Genomic DNA, 21,864 nt, shown 5'->3' on the forward strand with positions numbered 1-21,864 from the left:
GTCGTCGACGCCTCCTGGTCCACGTGGCTGCAGAGTCAAGCTTCACTTCTTCACCTGATTGCATCTCGACATCGCCTGGTTCCTTCCTGGTCACTGGCTAGTGACCCAGACTCTGTCCCCTCTGCTTTCAGGTTCTACTCGACTCTGATCCACCCTTGGATCCATCCGGACACTTTCCTCCTGGTCGCCTGCAGCACTTTCTTGCTGCTTTCCACAGGATTCAGCTACAAAACCCGACACGAAAGAACACCTATGCACCAGGCTTCCCTGGGTGAGGTAACTCTAGTACTCCGGTGCTCCCATGGGTAACAACTATCCAAGTGTCCTAGTTTAACAGGGTTTTCACGTAGTCCACCCGGAAGTGTCTGAAAATCAACTACTTTGTAACTTTTACGTTCCCATTGATTCTCTACGGTAACTCACGTGTGTGTTTAGACACTGCACACGCATCCTGTGGGTCTCCTACTTCCAATCCTTTGGTCGATCAGCGTAGCCCCAGCGATTTCCTAGGCCTACTCACCTTTCCTGAAGTGGTTCTTATACCACTTCTTTAGTATATGGTTTGTGAGCCCCCTAGGGCAGAATTGTATTTGTGCAACTTATAGAATGCTTATTGAGTAACTTGTGCTGTATCTCGAACTCTGACCTCATAAAGAGTGCAGAGGGATTGTGTTAGTAATAAATACATATACATTTAATATATACCTGGTGTGGGGACCTTTCATTTGGTATTCAAGGGATTATAATTGGTAAAATAATTGGCTTCACATGCTCTCTGAAGTGTTAGCCTAAGACTGCTTTGTCCATGCTACCACTAGGATTGCTGGTCTATAAGGTTGACTTTACAACCATCACCATAAGGGTTGTTTGGACTGGTGCAAGGTGCTCACTAGAATAGTGAACATCATATACCAGGCCAACTTCTCACAGGGACTACTGGAATACTCCCAGTTATTGCTAGACCAGATGATAGACGAGGCTGGGTCCCTTACCTACAGGAAAATCATGAACAATTTCCTGGACCCTTTAGTCCCCTCGAGAGAAGCATGGGAGTCAGAGCTCTGACTTCTAGAAGAGGAGGACTAGAAGGAGGCCATATAGAGCCCTAGGGAGATTGCCATAAGGGCGAGGTTCAGGTTGGTATGGCTCTGGATCTTACATAGGTCCTACGCGCCCCTAGAACACTCCACCATCAGTTGGGCTGGAGGGACACAGATCACTGTATCAGGGGGTGTAAAGAGAAAGGAACATTTTTTTCATACACTCTGGCTCTGTCCCAAACTACAAACCTGATGAGATGGCTCGGATCATGACAGAGGTGGTGGGGCAGAGGGTACCAGTGGACACAAGAAGGAAACCTCCTGGGGGTGAGAGGGAAATTAATTGGCCCACACATACCAAAACATGGCTGATGCCGACAGCTGGAGCAGCCAAAATGAACATTGCTAAAATTGGGGACGCAGTCAACCTCCATGGATTGAAGACTGAGGGAATGATCTAGATTGGTGTCAGCAGGCAGAAAAAAAATGTTTATCAAAGAAGAGGATGCCCGGCCAAATGGGAAAATATCTGGCCTGCCTGGGAGATGTTTAGGGCAGAAACAAGAGAAACGCTAAAAGGAAGCATGATAATTACAAGACACACCAAAGACTGAAGGATTGCAAATTTGAATGTATGTAATGTGTAATTGATCCTACTATGTACCCGACCAGCATTACTCTGTGCCTAAAGTATTGTAAAGATGTACAAAAGCTTGGTTTAGACAGGGATGTGGAATTCCTATAGCCCGACGCCCAGGACATATTGTTTGGGGTCAAGGGCAACAAGTTTTAATGTGTATTTTGCTTTCGATATAAAATGTTCCTAAAAAATGAAAGTAGGGAAATAACATTTTGCTAAACTACTGTAACATTTTAGGTACTATTTCTTTGCAGCATCATTTAGTAAAATGTGGTGATGCATGCTAGTATTTCCCAAAAATATTCATATTGGAAAATTTGTCTTACCAGATTCAATAAGATTATGGGAAACAAAAATACAAGCCTTGGCAAAGCCAGTAGGTCTGACATTGAAGGTCAGCTTTTTAGTTTTGGCAATGCATGACTTGTTTTGGCATGGCTTTTGTAAAACCTTATTGATGTGAGAGCTGCCGGGCCCTCACCATTATAACAAACACTCGCCAAAGCAAAAATAGTTTTTGGTCTCAAAAAAGCACACTGCCACATTAGTTACTGGCACTGAACAAGACTCCTATGTGTACCGATATGCTTCTTGTGAAAGAGCAGAATGCAGTCACTCAGAGTGAAGCCAGCCGATTCAGAGAGAGCGAATTTTAATAAAACACAAAAGGTCATGGTTAACGCCAGACCAAATTAGCGGCCCAATTATTAAAGAAAGTCTCAAAAGTGCACTTTTGGTATATGGCTTCCGTGAATTCACAAGAATTTACATTAGTAGGGCAAGAAATTGTACTTCTACAAAATATTTGTGAACTGCATTTTAGCATGAGCAAATATGCATGTGTAGATTTGCTCATGTGAAAACCTGGATGTTTGAAAGTTCATTTTCCCTCCAACTACTTTTTTCCCAACTCTGAAAGAAGGTTTACGTATGCCACTCTCAGGAGTAAATTTCCAACATTTCTCAGTATGGGAAAGATTAGAGAAGATTTGTTGTAAATCCTAAAACATGCAAGTTAGCTGGTTTGCACAGACGCAATAGGGCATTCCAAGCCTGGAACTACTGCTTACCACCATCTTCAGTCCCAGTATGTGGAGCTGCGGAAACGTGGCAACATAAAACACTACTATAGGATATGCCCTGGCATAATCCGAGAGGCTATATAAGAGCTCTTATATAATGAGATTGCTGCCATAATTTGTGGCAGCACTACATGGCACCAAAGGGAAACGTGGATTTTGTTACAGGACAAGTAGATTTATGAAGCAACCTGCCCCATGGACAAGTAGATATTTTAATAAATTCCACACCCCTGTTTAGAGATTCGAGGTTAAGTTATGTAAAGTCTTGCTGTGAGGAGATCAGATTTTCAGATCTCTTCAAAAACCAGATTCTTTCAGAATGCTTGCCAAGTTGAAACGCTGTGCTCAGAAGAAGGCTGCGAGTAAAAGAGAGGAGGAGGAAAAATTAAAGCCATCTGCTGTTGCCTAGGAGGCTCACTTGACCCCAGTGCAAAACGCACAGCACCTGTTTATTCGGACATAACTTAGGATTAATTTGCAGCTATTAATGGTGGAATTCCCAGCTAATTGCTATTCCTGGTCAGATCTTTCTACATGCCCTAGTGATGGTGTGTCCGCCTTAACGAATCTGCAAATTGTATTCTTTTGCCAGTGTTATGAGCTCCCCAGAAAGAAAAATGTGCCCTGCCTCTTTATAAAACAGGACATTAAACAGTGTAGACCAGCTCTGCTATTTTTGTAACAACTAAACAACCCACTGGTCTGCCGTGCAATTAGTTCTCCTCTATGGCAGATTTTAAAAATAAGGAAAAGTTTGCGGGTGGACTCTTTATAACAGAATTGAACTTATGCACTATTATTAGTCTTATTGTCCATTAATTTTAATGTGAATTCGTGTCTATGGCAGTTTTTAAAGAATAAGGAAACATTTGTGGGTAGTCTTTTTAACTGAATTGTATCTGTGCACGATTAGGAGTATTATTGTTTATGAATTTAAAAGTAAAACATTTTTATGATGACTTTTTATGTACTTTTATGTTACAGAAGAGTAACAAAAAGTTTATGGATGAGGACCAACTCCCCACAGATGTACCAGTGCATCATGATGACTTTCATTTTCATACTATTAGCATCACTCATGCTGCTATCCATCTTGCTTACGCTGCCTTTGGCGTGCTCTGGAAAACTTGTAATGTCAGGACATTCGCTGCTCGCAGCGAGTGCGACAATTTCCTAGCTGTGGTCCCAGAATATGTACTTCCATACAACTTCCAAATTGCGTTGAGTCTTATATTTCCATATCTGGCCCAACAAAGTATCACAGCTATTCTGTCTGTGGTACAAAAGCCTACAAAATGGTGCCCGCGGACTGGTTCAGGCCTTGCTAGACTGGTTGTAACATACCTGTCATCTATCATACACCTACCTAGTTTCCTCATCTTTCTGAAACAACTTCTTTTCCATTCTCTTTCCCATTAATGGAGTAGGATAGGCTGTCCGTGAGACCAGACTTCATGCTAGAATATTGGAACAAGTAGCAAACGCCACCGCTATCACGTTTGCACTGGTTGAATTGATTTTGCCGTTTTTGCAATTGTAGGCTCAGAGGGCTGTCCCTACATTCTCAAAAATTAGTGCAACACTCAAGCACTAAATACAGTTCACAATGGGTTTAGTCTTGATAGAAGCAGTGTTTGACCACAGAATAGAGATACCTTTGGGGATGGGAAATTAAGATCTTTGAATAATATTTGCAAAACAATTCTGTTAGCAATGATCTATTTTTTGTTTTTATTTGATTGGGTGGTGACTTCATTGGTTGTGAAAAGATGAATAGCGCACAATAATGTCCTTTCACTACTGCTGGAGACTACAAAGGAAATGAAAACACTTATTAATGTACTTTTGGAAATGCTAATGAAATGAAGATCAGGCTATAAATCTGCTTTACAGTTTACATCTAGAGGTGCAAAATAGAGGAGATGGTGGACCTGCATTTCAGTTTTATAATGATTCAATACCATATAAACAATTGCTAAGTGTATTTAACCTGCAACCATTTTGCATGCCCATGTGATATTAATGTGTTTGAGCTTTTGCGTCAGACGTGCATAGGCATCATTTTCATGCTTGCATGGCAAAGCGAGAAATATCAATTATGATAGCTCAACAGAGGAGATCGTCACTGTTATCCATCTTCAAGGTCTATTTGCTCTCTTCTCATTTAAAAAACGTGCACCTGTTAGAAACCCTATCTAAATTCTCCGTTTTTGTTACACATATGCTTCTTCAACCTTCACAACGTAGGGAGAAAACCGACAATCCTTGCGAAAATTGAAAACATTTTATGCATTTTAGACTTCAAGTATGCTCGGTGTTGCTGTTCTTCTTTCACGCTGGAGACATTAATAAGTATCTTAAATGAGTACCCTAGTATTTCATTTCTTCTTAATATAAGCCACTGCTTAAGAGGCTATACTGGTCATGGTTCCCCTAGGTTTTAGTGAAACACAAAGCAGAATTTGAAGTTGCTTCCATTTTCAACTCAAAGTGAGGAGTATAATTGAATTATGTACTTGACGGGAAGGATATACACCATAGCAGCGCACGCAGATATCTGCAGCAAATTCACGTGTAAATCTCTACCCACGTTTTAACATGTAATAACGCAGTCAATGGTAACCAACATTGTTGTGTCTTTATGGATCCAAATTAATAATAATTTTCCATAAAGATATTTATCAATTCCTTATCACAGCAAGTTAGGCATTATATCCATGCTGCAGTTTACATTTTTCACCAATGTTCCTGATCAACTTAATAAGGAGACCACCTTGGGAATATTCCTGATTCTGATTGAAATTATCCCTTCTGGACAGTTAAAATGGGAGGAAAGAACCAAGCATGGGTTTCAGAGCAGACTAACATTGGCTCTGGCCTGGTAAAGATAAATGAATTAATGCTTCCAGTGTTTCATTCCACTGGGCATCTGGTAGATCGTAAAATACGATCAACTGTACATTTTGTTTTTAAACCCCATCACTTTTTTGGGCATGAATGCCATTTCCAACTCGACAAAGACAAATTAAATTCACAGCCACAGACAATATTTTCAAGAATTCAACAGCAGGAAGTTGATAGTTGCCAGAAACGCCTGTTTTTAGCCCTAAGCTCTGTGATATAAAAGCAAGCAGAAGTGTAAAGCATATATGAAACAGCAGAAGGTGAGACATTGTTCTTTAGGAGTGGTAGCAGCATAATAGATTTACCTGACCCTGAAGTACTGAGCCCTCCTGCAGCACCCGTGCTGGCTAGAAGAGCCTGAGCAGCAGCCAAAGCAGACATTGGGGCAGCAGAACGCGGGAACTGTTGGGATGACATGATGGGCTGCAAGGGAGCAGAAACAGAATTCAAAACAGCGTACAGACCTCTAATTAAAAACATATTAAGATGTATAAGTAGTACAGAATCTGACCACCACACGCTCCAAAAAACCAGCCACCAAACATACTTTGGGAAATACCCGATAATAAGATCCTAACTAGCAGATATTAACTCCCAGAGATGTTAGCTGTTCAGTCTTGGTTTACCTAACCTTAGGTAAATTAAAGTTATATATATTATTACCTACTGGCAGTCGCCAGTAGGTAGTTATAGTTAGGACCTAGTTTCCATAGGAAATCCTCAACATTCTATTTGGAATAACTTTGGCCCTGGTTGAAGAATCTTAGCGAATTTCTCAAAGAAGATGGCTCGGTCCGCTGCGCTCCTTCCCTAAAAGTTTGGGGGGGATTGGTCAAGTGGGGGCTGAGATAAAAGGGGGGTCCCAAAACGTGTTTTCTCCATGTTATTTTCCATAGGACCTTTAGACTCGGCTACAGGTCGAACGGGTGAATGGATTTATAAGAAATTTGGCAAAACTGTACAGTCCGGCTCGCAGATAACGCTTTTTTGGAATGGTGTAAATCCGTTCAGTAGTGGCTGAGGAAATTAAAGTTAAAGTCAATTATATATCTATACGCGCGCACATGTGCGCGCACTTAAACGGCTGCGCGCGCGAGCGGAATTTTTCTGCGTGACGTCTGTTAACGTTCGATTCGAAGGAAATCAGGAAGTGTTGACCGCCATTTTGTCATTGCGAGTAAATATATTGTTGATTTCAAAGCGTTGGAACATGGAAAGGGGAGAAGGTAGAGATTGTTTTGCTGCGTAGGTTCTCTCAGGGTGTGCAGTAAGGCCCTTAAAGGCGAAAATATATATATTTTTTTTTTTAAAGTTGCGTGGTGCGCGCACTCGGTCGCGCACACCTTTTTACAAGAGTGTGAAAATGGAGATAAATCAGAAGTTTGAGTGCTTAGATATAAGGTGGCTCTGAAAAGAGCCATTGTGTTAATGGAGTGTTTTCTGCATTTATAAGTAAGTACCGATGCAGAGCCTGATGTTGCAGAGGAAGATTCTGTTTCCCTCATTCGTGAAATGAACACTGTCTCTCCTATAGACATCTTGCATGTGGTATCGCAAGTTGTTGTGGTAAATAGAACCCATGCTATAATCTCTGAGGAACGCAGAAACAGATTTATTTACATGTCTCCTTGCTTTCTCAAATTGTGCACAAATGGTGATTGGACCAATTCCATTTCTGTCTTTGGCATATATTGGAATATACCAAGGCAGATCGAGGAAAAAGTGTCATCAATTGTCGAAAGGTGTCTTTTAGAAGCATTTCCAGACCTACCCCAGTGATTGTGCCTAGATCGTTCCCACCACAGTGCACAATTATAAGGTCTGGTTCTGGGAGATGCATAAAAGTTTTCACCAATGGAATCAATTGGTGACATTTCAATCCTCTTTTGGAAATCCATGTTATGTGTACATTTGGTAAGCTGAGGTTGCAAATTCGTCTGCTTACTGCATATTTTTCACTCCAGTGAATATAACTGTGTCCTATTAGCCAGACCTTCATTTTCAAGGGATTTGTAGTCGTCCTCCGATCGGTTCTGGAAGTGGAATGGTAGTTAGCAGTTGAAATTCTAAATAAAGAAAAAGGAAGAGGCTGGGTGTGGTTTAAAAAATAAAAATGATTGGTTGATTGTAAGAAGTGGAGATTGAACAGTACGTTGCATGTTAATGTTTATGTTGAACGAAAAGTACTATTGGGTGTGAAAAAAAAAGACATGTAACAGAGCTGTGGATTGGCAGGTGTTTCTGGAGGGAAAACAGTGTTGTTACTTTGCTGTAGAACGTTGAGATATGAACTTTTGACCTGTGCCTTCAGCCAGGTGCAGAATGAGGTGTTACCATGGAAACAGCCAGAGATGGCAGTGGGTGATGGGTGACTTTTATGTGACATTGAAAATATTGTGAGGGAGAACCAACTGAAATGTAAATGCTTACGTTACGCGCTCCGCATTGCTTCCGGGAAGCTGCGCTTCGTGCCTCGCGCACCGGAGCACTTCCGGGTGCGCTAACGCGGCGCGTCATATGACGGATTACGCAATAACGCGATACGTCGTTGGGGCTCCACCGGAACTGATCGAATTGGTAGTCTACAGTGTTTCTGGATGTTTCAGACTGAAGCTGGCGTCAGCATGAGAGCACCCCGTGGCTACGTCGTGGCCATTCCGCGAGCAATCATGGCAGTCGCTCCCCACCGGAAGTCTGCAGGAGTCGGGGGCCTCGGTGACTCTTGTAGAATCTTCAAGGCTGAGGGGACGCTTTTGGGAATGGGGCTCATGCCTTAGCAGTCAAGCGTCCGAGTTCCAGGGTTGCCCAGAGCCATCCTTGCAGGCCAGGCCCAAGTCTGTGGAGCCGACCGCCATTTCCTGAGCTCCGTGGCAGCCGCCTGTCGCTGTATCGGAAGAGTGGGTGCAATTCAGCCGGATGGCGGGTGAGACGGTGTAAATGTGATGGTCGGACCAGGGCACCGCAGGACGTGTCTTCAGGTCAAACGGATTGTGGGACAAGGTCCAGAATGGAAGAGGCATCAAAAGGCAAGAAGTTCCGCCTGACCCCGGGAGCCGGCCGCCTATGTCGGGGGCGATCTCAGACCATACCAGGGGAACAAGACTTGGGGAGGGGGCAGGAGCCAAGCGCCCCCTCCGAGTCCGCGTTTCTTGGACCCTGAAGTATGGCACTCAACATTCAGAACTTATGACATTTGTGCAAGGCAGGGACATCGAAGCCTCTCAGGGACCAAGGATATCCAGAGTCCTTCCCACAGAAGGTGGTGGGGGTGGCGGCATTAGCAAGGCATCCCCCCACACAATTGTCGGACATGACCTCTGGATGTACTGGGTGTTCAATTTCAGAATTGAAACTACTAAGAAGCAATTAGAAGTGTTGTTTTTTGATGTTGCAGTAGGCTGCCATGTAAATAGTTATTTAATAAAACGTTTTATCCTGTTACTTTGCTGGTGTGTTGTATATATTTATAATATTTGCATAGTGTTTGTCGTTATTTTGGGCGGGGTGGGTGGCGGAGCCGAGCTGTCTTGCAGCCATCATGGCGTCGAGCTCGGTTCGTCTCTCTAGTTTCATGTTTTTTCTAACGATTTATATGTTATAGTTTGCTAGCATGATACAGCGGATAGTCCGCATTTTATATATATGTCCTTTTTATTAGGGGGGTCCTCAGGTGGAGTCGGACGATCTACCTCTAATAAACGGTCCGGGTTGAACCAACTACCAACAAACGGGGCAGAGATAGGCATGACGGGTTACAAAGGGGACAAAAGTGTGCACTACCTATCCTTCACTATCTGCAAAAACTAAATAGAGTATTGCGACTTTATGCTTATTTGTGAACAGAGAATGACTCAAAGAGAACCAATTTCGAACAATCATAGGCTATTGGCAGTGGGCAGAGAGGCCATGCCACAGAAAATGGCTGTTACTTACGTGCATGATGGGGCCTAAAAGGGACTAGATGGCGTGGCCACTGTTTCGCGACTTTCACTTTACTTTTAAAAATGGCTGTGGTGAACATAAATGAACGCCGCTTATGTATACCTAATTTTAGTCATTTTCCACAAAAAAGCTTTTGATATTTGCTATTAAAAAACCAAAGAAAATCACTGAAAAAACCATAGGTTAAAGACCATATATAGTTAAATATCTGAAGTCCATCTCTGCACTCCATGGAGATACAGGTCGTCGATCAGAAGATGTGCTGGCCACCTCTAATGGTAATAGCGTGGCCAGGGCTCTTGTCGTTGCCTCTGCAAATTGCAGAGGGTGCACTTGTTTGACATGCCGCACCATGGTATGTATGGAAAAGGAATATTTTTTTGCTGGATTTCTTCTTGAGAGAACCAAGTCACATATCGTGCAGGTTACTTTTGGTGCATTCACTTTCTTTTGATCTTCAGGATAAGTGAAAAATTGCCAGATGAAAGATTTATTTTTTCTTATTAAAGGTAGTCGATAATTTTGGTCAGATTCGGAAGATGAATGAGATACGGTAGCCATTTCACCAAAGTCTTCCGAAAGATGTAGGACGTTGTTGTCTCTTGAGAGTAGAAAAGATAGTGAGGGAAGTGGGTGGAGTGCTGCGTGTAAATTCCAGAATTGAAACTATTAAGAACCAATTGAAAGTGTTGTTTTCATGTTGCAGTAGGCTGCCATGTAAATAGTTATTTAATAAAACGTTTTACCCTGTTACTTTGCTGGTGTGTTGTGTATCTTTATAATATTTGTCGTTATTTTGGGTGGGGTGGGCGGCGGAGCCGAGCTGTCTTGCAGCCATCATGGCGTCGAGCTCTGTTTCTCTCACTAGTTTCATATTTCTCATGAGGGGTTGTTCCTAATTTTTCTATTTTAGCGAGGTCAAAAAAAGATCCCATCAGTGGCCTACTGATTTTGCTCGATTCCTTTTGTTTTTTCTAACGATTTATATGTTATAGTTTGCTAGCACGATACAGCGGCTAGTCCGCATTTTATATATATGTCCTTTTTATTAGGGGTGTCTTCCGGTGGAGTTGGACGATCTATCTCTAATAAACGGTCCGGGTTGAACCAACTACCATCATGATTTTGTACATCTTCTGAGCTGGATTTAAGCACACAATTGTTAAAGTATGAAACGTTTTATATTTCTAAAAAAAATACCAAGGTGTGTACATCCGGTAACGCACGAAAGTTTAAAAAGACATTCGGCTCCATTTACTGAAAAGTTTCATAAGAATAAAAAAGAAGTCTAGGTACAGTCTCTTTGACGTACTATAAGTTCTTTGAGGTGTGTATGAAGAAATTCAATAAGTTCAAATTGCAAGGTTTTTACGAAATATATAGGCCTGTGCGCGCACTCGGTCGCGCACGAAAGCCTGGAAATGCGATATCCATTTTATTGACAACTGTTGCCGAGAGTGCGCACACCGGGTCGCGCACGAAAGTTTAGTAAGGCTATTTTTATTTACAGACAAATTTTAATGTGTTTAAAAAAAGGCAAGGTACAGACTTTCAAATTCTGTATTGCTTTACAAGGAGTCTCTATGCAACTTCAACAGTGAAGAAAACGGCTTGTTTTCGAAAAAAATATTGCCAGAACTTTATTGCCAAAAGTATAGGTTGCATACACGACATTTTTCTGAATTAGCATTTTAAAAACCAATGAATACGCATGTAGCTACTTACCAACACATGTAGCCACTTATACACAAAGTGAAACACTAATATATATATATTTAAATATTTAAACATTATTCACTAATATTTATTTTTCAGTAAGATACACATTCACTGGATGGTGTCATCAGTGATGTCATGAGTGATGTCACTGACCATGTCATGAGTGATGTAATATGTGACGTCATCAGCAGTGCATTGCACGCGCAAGTTATAGTGAGTCCAACTAACTATAACGTGGAATTTCATTGGTTTTATGTCAGTAAAATTTCCAGCTAACTATACCATGTGTCAAACCTATGTTTTTTTCAGTGAATTTCATAGGTTTTTTAAATGCTACTTCCTAACTATAACGTGTGTAAAACCTATGGTTTTTTCTGTGAAATATATATATATATATATATAAAAATAAAACCGAGCCGGCACTTTGCAGGGAGCAGCCCGCTTGAAGCTCTGAACGGCACCTGAAAAGCACAGCAGAGTCTCGCCTGGACTGTGTGTCAGCCCACTTTGGTTTTATTTTAAGTAATTTGGTGGTGATGAAAGCGCGCCCACTGAGGAAGACATCCCCGCACTACATATCCCACAGGGCCATTGCCTGGCCACGCCCATCGAAGCTATTTAAAATGGGGTCCTGCTATGGATGGAGATATATATATATATATATATATATATATATATATATATATATATATATATATATATATATATATATATATATTCCTCACAAATGTCCCCGTAGCAGAGGGAACTCCATCGGTTGGTGCTCGCGTTTGGAGACCGGGAGCGTGTCTCCTAGGTAATTTTATGAACAAAAGGCAAGGACGCGGCACTCCTCTTGAACACGATAGTTTATTTTAGGTCTCTTAGCAAAAACTCCTACACGTTTCGAACTAACGTTCTTGGTCACGGTAGTGTTCTACAAGAGTCCCTTTTCACTTTCCACCATTTATACTATTCATTCAGTTAAACAAAACTGAGGAATTGTGGGCCTTGTAGCTTGTACATTAAACGTATGTTTTTTAACAACAAAACAAAACATTTATGTGGGGCTTTGCGTGTGGGTGACATTTCATATAAGAAATGTTCTAACATAAATTTTATAACAATAAAATTATAAAATTATATGCTGATGATTAAATTCAAAATTATAGTCCATTTTGTGCTTTCACAATAAACACTTTACATCAAGGACCTTTCCTATAACGTTTTACGTTATGATTCGTTAGATGGGCTGAGTGCCCTGTGTCCCACACTTTTCCCCTTGATTGGACGTTGCGGCCTTTACAATGTTTCTTCACACAGGATTTTTCATAAAGTCAATGATCAGTGTTTTTCAGAGGTGTACATGCATCTCCTCGTCTGCGTTCAACCCTCTTGGCTGTCTTGTTTTGAACTTAATTATAAGTTTAGACTCCAAACGTCTCAATTTCAGAAGTCTGTCTCCCCCTCTTTCCTGGGTGGGGATGGATGCTAGTCCCAAATATCTTATGTCTTCCCAGGTTTTGCCAGTATGTGTTCTTAGATGTTTCGCCATGGCATAGGTATTATCACAGTTTTGTATTGCCCGAATGTGTTCTAAAATTCTCTTCTTGAGAGGACATTTGGTACTCCCAATGTATTCTTTTCCACATTGACACATGAGCATGTATACAACAAAGGAGGACTCGCACGTTATTTTTGTTCTAATTATGAAGTCTTTGCCTGAAGGGTCTGCAATAGATGTTGCATTTTGACCTATTCTGCATGCTTTGCATGTTTTGCATTTGGTAAATCCAATGTTTCTTTTCTGTAGCCAGTCTTTCTGTTTTGTCAATACGAAGTGGCTGTTTACCAAATGGTCCGAGAGATTTGGCGCTCTTCGATATGTTACTAAAGGGCCAGTTCCAATGTCATTTCCAATGTCCGGATCTTTCATTAAGATATGCCAATATTTTGTAACTTTCTTTGTTATATGTTGCAATCATTCTCGGTTGAATGCAGTTTTCTTGGTGGCGCGGATGAGTTGGTGGTGTTTTCGGGTGTTGGGTCTCTGCGCCAGGTTCTCTCGAGGGCTCGGCAGTTCTTCTTGGAGCTCTTGAGTTCGTCGGTGAACCATGGGGCTTTCTTGCTGCCGGGTCTGTAGGGGTACACCCAACAATTAAATAAACACGATAGACACCACAATAAAGGCATGGCATGCGCTAGGTCAGATGGCCGCAAAGCTACCACCATATGCACCCGTTACCAATTGCGAATCATGCGGAATAATGGAGCTATGCACACCTTGACTCTGGCAGGGATAGACAAGAAGCAGGACGTATACACCAATGGCATTTTTCTAACTGAGAACGACTTAAGCTATGTACAGAACAGGACCCCGCTCTTTGTCCATTTCTTTCACCGACTCAAAATGGCAATGAAGGCACACTACACCACATTCCCTGCCGAACCACCTGCGTCACAGACCCTTCAGATTCTGCTGGTTAGCCATACAAGACAAAAATTGGTCACCAAATTGTATCGCGAAGCTAGAGAGGAGAAACTCACGATCCGCAATAGGAGTCTGGAACAGTGGAACGCTAGACTTAATCCGTAGCTGACACAGAAATAGTGGGAGCACGGCTGTCAGCTCACCACTGTCCTCACGTCAAATGGCAATTTACGTATAATTCACTTCAAATATCTCCACCAGGCTTATCACACACCACACAAACTGTTCAAATATGGTCTTAGAGATAACGATGCAGGTAAACGATGCGGGCGCTGATAGCGACATCTGGTACCTGGCTTGGGAATGCACACGGGTGGCAGAGTTCTTGATTTAAGTGACACGGAGGCTGCACGTTTTGACTAACATTGAAATAGAATGAACCCCACAAATATGTTTACTGAGCCTCTCGCAGCTCCTGAGGGTGTCATTGGTAAATCTGTGAGAATCGCTTTTATTGTTAGCTAAGAGGCAGGTGGCTATGAAATGGAAAAGCACAACTGCACTGATCCCTGATCACTGGATAAAGGATCTTGTATACTGTAGGGAAAATCTTGTATTCTATGCAGGAGGAGCTACCTGCCCCCTCAAGGCCCAAAGATATCTGGGAACCTCTACTGCAATACCTACGATCCAGTGTGCTAGATACATTATATGAAAATGGAGAGCAATAGTACTGTATATGTAAGTTGTATGTATGGCACTTTATTGCACTGCAAAAATGATTACCTGAGGACGAACGATTCCATGTAATGTAAAGCCACGTATTGTTTCTATTGTCATGTTTCAACTGCAATGTATACGAATTTTGACTCGATACATTAAATATGCATACCACCTAATAAAAACAGTATAAATAAAAAAAGAAATCTTATATGCTGGGTCCTTCCTGTCCACAAACATCCATCCAATCACGTTTACTAGCTGGACTGCCGAATAATAGCCACAAATGTCCGATACTGCTAAACCTCCGTCATAAGCCCTGCTTTGCAGTTTACTCAGCACCATAGCAACGCACAAAGTTCTGCATTTACTCATTGGAAATAAGAGGAGGGCACCGCATATGGCGTACTTTGCAACACATACAATTGACGCAGTAGCGCCATCATTTTGAACATTGCTGCCCATTCCATCATTCTCAGGAGGAGCGTGCGCCAATGTTTTGCATCTGTTATGAGTCTATTGAGCTGTAAGCCCGCGTTCTGTTCTCCTTCTCGCCGAACTGGCTTCTGGGCTTGGAAGTTAAGCTAGGAACCCGCCAACAGTAACTCAGCACCCTGGGTGCTGAAGAGGTGGTCCCACTATCAGTGCTTGTTATGTCTCACCTCCTCTTCGCTAAACTGACTTTGGGGTTGGAAGTCCTGCCAGGACCCCACTAAAAGTCACTCTATAATGTAAATGTTGAGTGAAAGAGTGCGTAATCTAAAAAACACTGTTGGGCAATGTGGAGTCTCATAAAGAACTAAATTGCCTTCAAACTATTGTGTTGCTGTTGGAGGAGTGTAAGAAATTGGGTTATTGGTTGGAGGAAGGTGGGGTTGGAAACTACTCAAGCTACAGCCTCAGTCCTTGTGAAGGTGAACTATGAAAGCCACTAAATTAACTTGAGCTAAATCCTCTGATAGCTTGCGACAAAAGAAGTTAGGCTTAATTTAGACGCAATGTGTAAATTAGTTGTGCAGCACACAAACAGTAATAAAGTGAAAACAGAAGAATACCAAACCAATTTAGGAAAATAGAGAAAATATTAAATAAAATGACACTAAAGCAAATTAAAGCCAATCAGTAGAACAAGAGTTATACATTTTTTTTTTTAACCACATGGCTGCTAGGCGTTTTCCCGTCCTGCGCTAAAAGATCTAAAACACCATAAATCATGACGAGCTGGCCTTGTCATCCGCGCACGGAAGGTAAGCGCCATGACGAGCCCAGCTCGTCATTAGCTTCGAAGGGGATAAACAACAAATTTTATTTGGTTATTTTTCAATATATCGGGCCAAAGCCCCACAGTGGCAAATATGAGCATTTGGACGACATATGCGGCAATAATCAGTACCACTAAAATAAACTGCCCTTGCCAAACATGCAGGTGAACAAACAAGCATTGGTATAGCCAATAGGTCTCGCATTTGGGACCTTATAAGTTATTAGCCATGCAACAGTTGGTGTTGTTACACCAAGGATATTCTGCTGTATAACTAAATACTTATAGGGTCCAAAAAGCGAGACCTATTGTCTATGCCAATGCTTGTTTATTTATATGGCCACGTGCTGACTGAAGACTTGGTTTACACTACGGGCAGCAGCCAGTTAGGCATGAAGTGGGTGGTTACATTAGCCGGTCCTGCACCCAATGTTGATTATGAAGAGGATCAAGTAGAAAAGTGAAAAGAGATGAAGGTTTTCCACAGCGCAGTCCGCTTGTTGCTTAGATGCAGCTCCTGTTTTTTTTTTTTAAGTTTAATAAAGCGCGAACTCGACCCTAAGGTAGGTATTTACTGGATCGCTTTACATGGGGGCCAGTTACTGGATCGCTTTACATGGGGGCCAGTTACTTTACACACAAGAACACATTCATTTTAGGTATGTACGAGGAGATCAAGTGATTTGCCCAGAATCACAGGCTGGTGAGTCAACTCGGGGTCGTGGGCTATAATTTGCGCGACTAATGTATTTTAGTGCAGTGATAAAAACACCAGCATTAAAATGCAGTTCAGTTCAGCATTAAAATGCATAATCTAATTATCTCGTGAGCGTAACATACGGCTGCAAAAAGGCAACTTAAACACAAGACATAACAAGGCAGAACCTGTCCAGTCAACAGCACAACATATTGAAACCCATCCCACAAGTGCTTTATCTGTGCCAAATTGGCACCATTGGCACTGCCAATGGTGGGGACCATCACAAGATATTTGGGGACTAAGACTCCTAATGCATCCCCAGATTCTGACCCATGAAAAAAGTTTAAAAATAAGGGGGGGTGAGGAAACAATGAAACGGCGGGATGAAAAAGAGCTTACGAAAATAGATACAGTAGAAAGAATTGGAGAAGCGGAACAACCAAGACTAGGCAGTTTTGGGCGCTAAAAGAAATAAAACTTTTGGGGTCTTTCCTGCATATATGCCTATCACAAAATAAACTATGCGTCTGCCCATGCATGACCCACAAATTACAATAAATTATATTTTCAAATACAGCCAGCCATATTACACACCGGGAACAGCCGACAAACCACGAGGACATAAACGATAGAAACTTACCTTATGATGCAGAACACGGGTCACCTCGTATTCAAGTCGATGTTTCCTCAGCAAACTCCAGAAACTTCAAACGACTACTATCAATTTGCCTAAGGTGACCAGCCGTATCTTTCTTTCAAGCTCCATCCGTAATTCACAACATCTCCCTTATTGATTTTTTTTTCCATACGGTTGACGTTTGGATACAATAATTTCAGTGCTTCCGGGTCATATTGCTGCTACTCCAATGGCTGAACAAATTTTTAGAGTCGTTCAAAGTGGGCGGGATCTTGATGTGTAAGGTGACCAAGGATTGGAACATTGTGGGCATACCAGCCAATCCTAGTACGCCCACAAAATTTCTGAAAATGCTTCGTTGACAGTGGAGTTGCGCATACCTAGGAAGGTGTGCAACCGTGTCTAATCTGTCCTATGTTATTTGGTGAGCTGCTCGCTCTGTTTGGAGCGCGTCATTGATCTAAAAGGAGGGGGGTGGATCGGTGGCTATCGATGCCATACATGCCAACAGGCCCCATTCAGGCTGAAGACTCACGATTTTTTAAACGGAAAATGGTTTTCTTTAATGTGTCTCCTGCCTAAAGGTCTTCTCTTCTTCAGAGTAGATCAATAGGGAAAATTCGCCCCGATACCTTTTTCAAAATATCTCTTACCACGTTCGTAGTGCTGACATGTGTGCATGCTGCGTCCACTGTTGTGTTTACTAGTTTCTTGTGAGCTCGATAGTGTATGATGCTTACATGCCAACATTTTAAAAAAGATAAAGTGGAAAATTTTAAAAAAAAATATTCAGAGAATTTAATTCCCCCCCCCATTGATTTCTATTGGGTCCTGAATCTGGTTACTGATATGTATGGGCTTTGCAAATCTACTGCTGCAGGATCCAAAATAGTTTTTACAAAAGGGAGCACGGCAAACAATCAAAGATTGGTGGATGTACATAATCTAAATGTTGGTATTGATGTGGAAGAGTATAGTGGGGATGATAGTAATTGTAATACTGCCCAAGACCAGCTTGTCTGTGGTAATATGAAGGGAATATCAATTGTTAGTTGGAATATAGCTGGTTGGGCCTCTAAAGAAAGAATGTTGGGGTGGACTGATTTCATGAGATCACATGACATTCTGTGTCTTCAAGAAACTTGGTGTTCCGCAAAACCCAGTTATGATGGGTTTGTTTGTTACCACCTAGAAGCATCAAGGTCGCGGCACGGTAGAGCGAAGGGCGGATTGCTTATCCCATTGTCTTTAAATTTAACGCTGACTGTTGTTAGACATTTAACCGTAGGAACACACTCCCAAATCTTATGGATTCATGATACGGAAGGCCATGAGGTGCTTTTAGTTAACTTTTATAATAATATATTCGACAATACGTGGCACAAAGTAATTGTTGAATTAGAAAGTGCCATAGCGAAGCGGATAGCAGAGGCGAAAACTTCTTTTGATTTTATCTGGGTTGGCGAGTTTAATTCTCCAATCTGCCCAATGTCATTCACTCGGGCCTGTGGGGTACAAAACAACAAGGGTGATAATACCCCTTATTTTCCACATAATGTATATGGTGAGGCAATAAATAATATAATGTCAACCTATGATTTGGAGATTTTACAGCCTGCCAAAAGGATGCCCTTGGTCAAACTATTCCTACCTATACAGGCAGGAATACCAATTCCCATATGGACCATGTTATGGTTTCATCAAATATTGTGTCATACTGTTTGACCCCGGTAATCGAGGAATCCACCCTAAGTGACCACAATTGTATCTTAATGAGAACTGAGATCTCTCTCGCCTCGTCCCGATCCCATATTATCGGACCCTATCTACTGCTGCAACTCCCCTCCCCTGCTCTCACGCGAAAGGACACCTCCACCTCTCAATAGTCTTTCTCCTCCCACCTCCCCCTGATACAGTTCACGTTCTAGTTTACACGTTAACTAAGTTTCAAAAACAAGATCTTCCTTCTGGCTGGTTCGACACTATACACCATGCGTATGTGATGTTGATATTGGCATTTTCGCTGACACTCAGATTCCTTTGCACTCAGTCCTACGTTGCAACTACTAACACAGACTATCATAGCAGCATCACTAATGTCAGAGGGTGGCACACATGCTAAGACACCAGACACGCCGGATACGGCCATGACGATCTCTCCCTATTACCGCCAACAAACGCGAATACCCCTTTGACCTGATGCAGCACACCATTGATCTACTTGCTTACTATAACGTTGTATCACATGCGACTGATCCATGATTTTCATATTTCCATTTTCACTGTTTACTGTTGCCATGGATGCTAACCATAGATGCATACGATCACGGACTGCTGATAGCATGTATACAACACCGGAGATTCATTACCGCATAAAAACACATAAAAACCATAGACCGTCTATTTCTCGAGATTTCCAAAGTATGATGCGTACAAGTTTCACTCTGATACGCCGCCGGACCCCAGGGTTGTCGGCTAAAACGGCTGTGTTACCTCACTAACAATGCATGTCACTTACAATAAATGCAGCCGGCCCAAGAAGGTTGTAGGCTATGTGCTGTGTTATTTACGAACTGTACAATAAAGGTCTTTAAAAAATAAAAAATAAATAAATAAATAAAAAATAAAAATGAGACCTGAGATTTGGATGCGTAGTATTTCGCGGATGCCCAGAACCATAGCTAACATCGAACCATATCGGTCAAATGGGACAAGGTTAAATTGGAAAGGGGAAAAATCTGAGGAGGTAATAAGAATAATTATATCTAAATCTATTGCTGATATTAATGGTATTTTGACACCAGGGAATGCCCCGGTTTTAACTTTAGAGAATTTTAACATTATTAATAAGACTATAGATACCATATTTACTGGGACTAGGAAAGGGAAAACCACCCATAAAAAGGGATGGTTCGATCATGCATGCACAGCCCTCCTTTCCCAGTTAAAACAGGCGTTAGCCCTTAGGCCTAGGGATAGGAATAAAGTAATGCTCTTAAGATATGACTACAAATTGGCTCTTTCCAAAAGAAAGAGGGACTTGCAGCAAGAAGCTTGGGACAACCTAGTGCAGGCAGCGGATACCTTCGATTGCTGCCTGTTTTGGGCAACAGTAAATTCGCCCTTTCTTAGGGACGATAATGCTCCACATCTTGCGTCCCATGTCAGCAGTGAGGCCTGGGTCACCCACTTTTCAGCCATATTTCTATCTGCTGGCCATAATGGTGTGAAACGAAGTTCATGGCCTATAGCACCATTAGACATCACTTTAGCTGAGGTGGAGAAGAGCATTGAGGCCAGTTTGGGGGGTAAGGCCCAGGGACCGGATGGGGTCCCTATCGACGTTTATAAGGCCCTCCCACTGTTATGGGCCCTATACTTAATCTAGTTCTTAACGCAGCAGTGACTACTATGATTCCACCAACATAGGGGGACTCTATCATTGTACCTATTCATAAAAAGGGGGATAAGTCAGCAGCATGTAACTACCGCCCGATCAGCTTACTCGACTCATCGGTGAAAATCATGAGTAGAGTGTTGCTGTTTAGGCTGCAAGAGTGGGCCGATGAGAGGGGAATCCTGGCCAGCTCACAGTATGGCTTCAGGAAGGGGCGCGGCACCGTAGACCAATGCTTAAATCTGGATTTATTAATTGGCAAATACACCAAGGCCAAGTATGGTACTCTATATCTTTGCTTTGCTGATTTAAGCAGTGCATTTGATTTGGTTGACCACTCACTTTTATGGCCAACCCTGTTAGATCTTGGTGCACCCGAGGAAATTATTTTCTTTTTAGCCCGACTTTATGAGAAGATGCTAGCCTATGTGCGCTACGGGGTAAGCGGGGAGTGCACCCCCAACTTTAACATAAAGCGTGGAATAAGACAGGGCTGTGTCCTTGCCCCCTTGCTCTTTACCCTTTTTATAAATGCTGTGGACAAAACAGTCAGAGCTGATGCGCCCCAGGTAAAAGGGTCAGAAGTGCCAATACTGCTTTACGCAGACGACGCTGTGTTATTATCAAGGACCCCCATAGGTCTCCAGCGTCTGTGGGACCGGTTTTCTGTTTTTATCAAAGACAGAAAATTATTAATCAATAAGAGTAAAACACATACAATGATTTGTGGGGCTAGGGCTAACAAAAATCATACATTTTTAGGTTTCGACCTGGCGATCTGCGCAAGCAGTTCGCGCAGGCGAAATCTATTGTTTACATATATTGGCTTCAGGAACGTCCCCCGGCTCCCATTGGCTAGCTCCATAAATGGAGGCTAGCCATTGGGAGCCGGATCTGTCCGTCAAGGCCGGACCAGATTCGGGGGCGTTCCCGCGATTTTTTCCCTCTCCGCCTCTGCGATGTCGTCATCGCGGCGGTGGGCGGAGTTTCGGTTTTTTTTCTGTGTTTGTTTTGGTCATTCCATGCCTGCCGACCACGGCCGCCGGAGGAAGCCAAGGTGCGTGCTTGTTTTTTAGTGGTGTCCTTAAAACTGCGGGTGTTCAGTACCAAAACGGCCTAAATAGACTTGTATGGGCTAAGCATCTTGTGCCCCTCGTGAGACGCATTGTAAATGCTTATTCTCTATTCAATGAACCCTGAGGGATGAACCCTCGTCCTCTGCCTTGAATGTGCCTCGAAGTCTCTCATTTGCTTCGGTGATACACAGGATGCGTTCTCATTAATAAGATGAGGCTTCATGTTCTGTTCCTGTCTCATGCTCTTTGTCGTGGTGTTCGGTGCTCGGAGTGAGTGAGTGAGTGTGGGTGTGTTGTTGCTTCACGCAGGGACTTGTGAGAATGTGATTGTTTGTC

The 21,864-nt window shown here is 42.3% G+C and overlaps 1 protein-coding gene across 1 annotated transcript in view; it reads right to left on the reverse strand.

The window, feature by feature from the left end:
- Positions 1 to 17,131, reverse strand: part of SAP130 (Sin3A associated protein 130) — a 988,428-nt gene extending 971,297 nt beyond the window's left edge. The window contains exons 1-2 of the mRNA XM_086942556.1: positions 17,059 to 17,131; positions 5,972 to 6,089 (exon numbers count right to left, since the gene is read on the reverse strand). Coding sequence (XP_086798682.1) covers positions 5,972 to 6,083 — 112 coding nt within the window. The 5' untranslated portion in view covers positions 6,084 to 6,089; positions 17,059 to 17,131. The remainder of the gene's footprint in view (positions 1 to 5,971; positions 6,090 to 17,058) is intronic.
- Between the last annotated feature and the right edge of the window lie 4,733 nt (positions 17,132 to 21,864).

Source organism: Lissotriton vulgaris, chromosome 11, assembly GCF_964263255.1.
Source record: "Lissotriton vulgaris chromosome 11, aLisVul1.2, whole genome shotgun sequence".
Taxonomy (NCBI): domain Eukaryota; kingdom Metazoa; phylum Chordata; class Amphibia; order Caudata; family Salamandridae; genus Lissotriton; species Lissotriton vulgaris.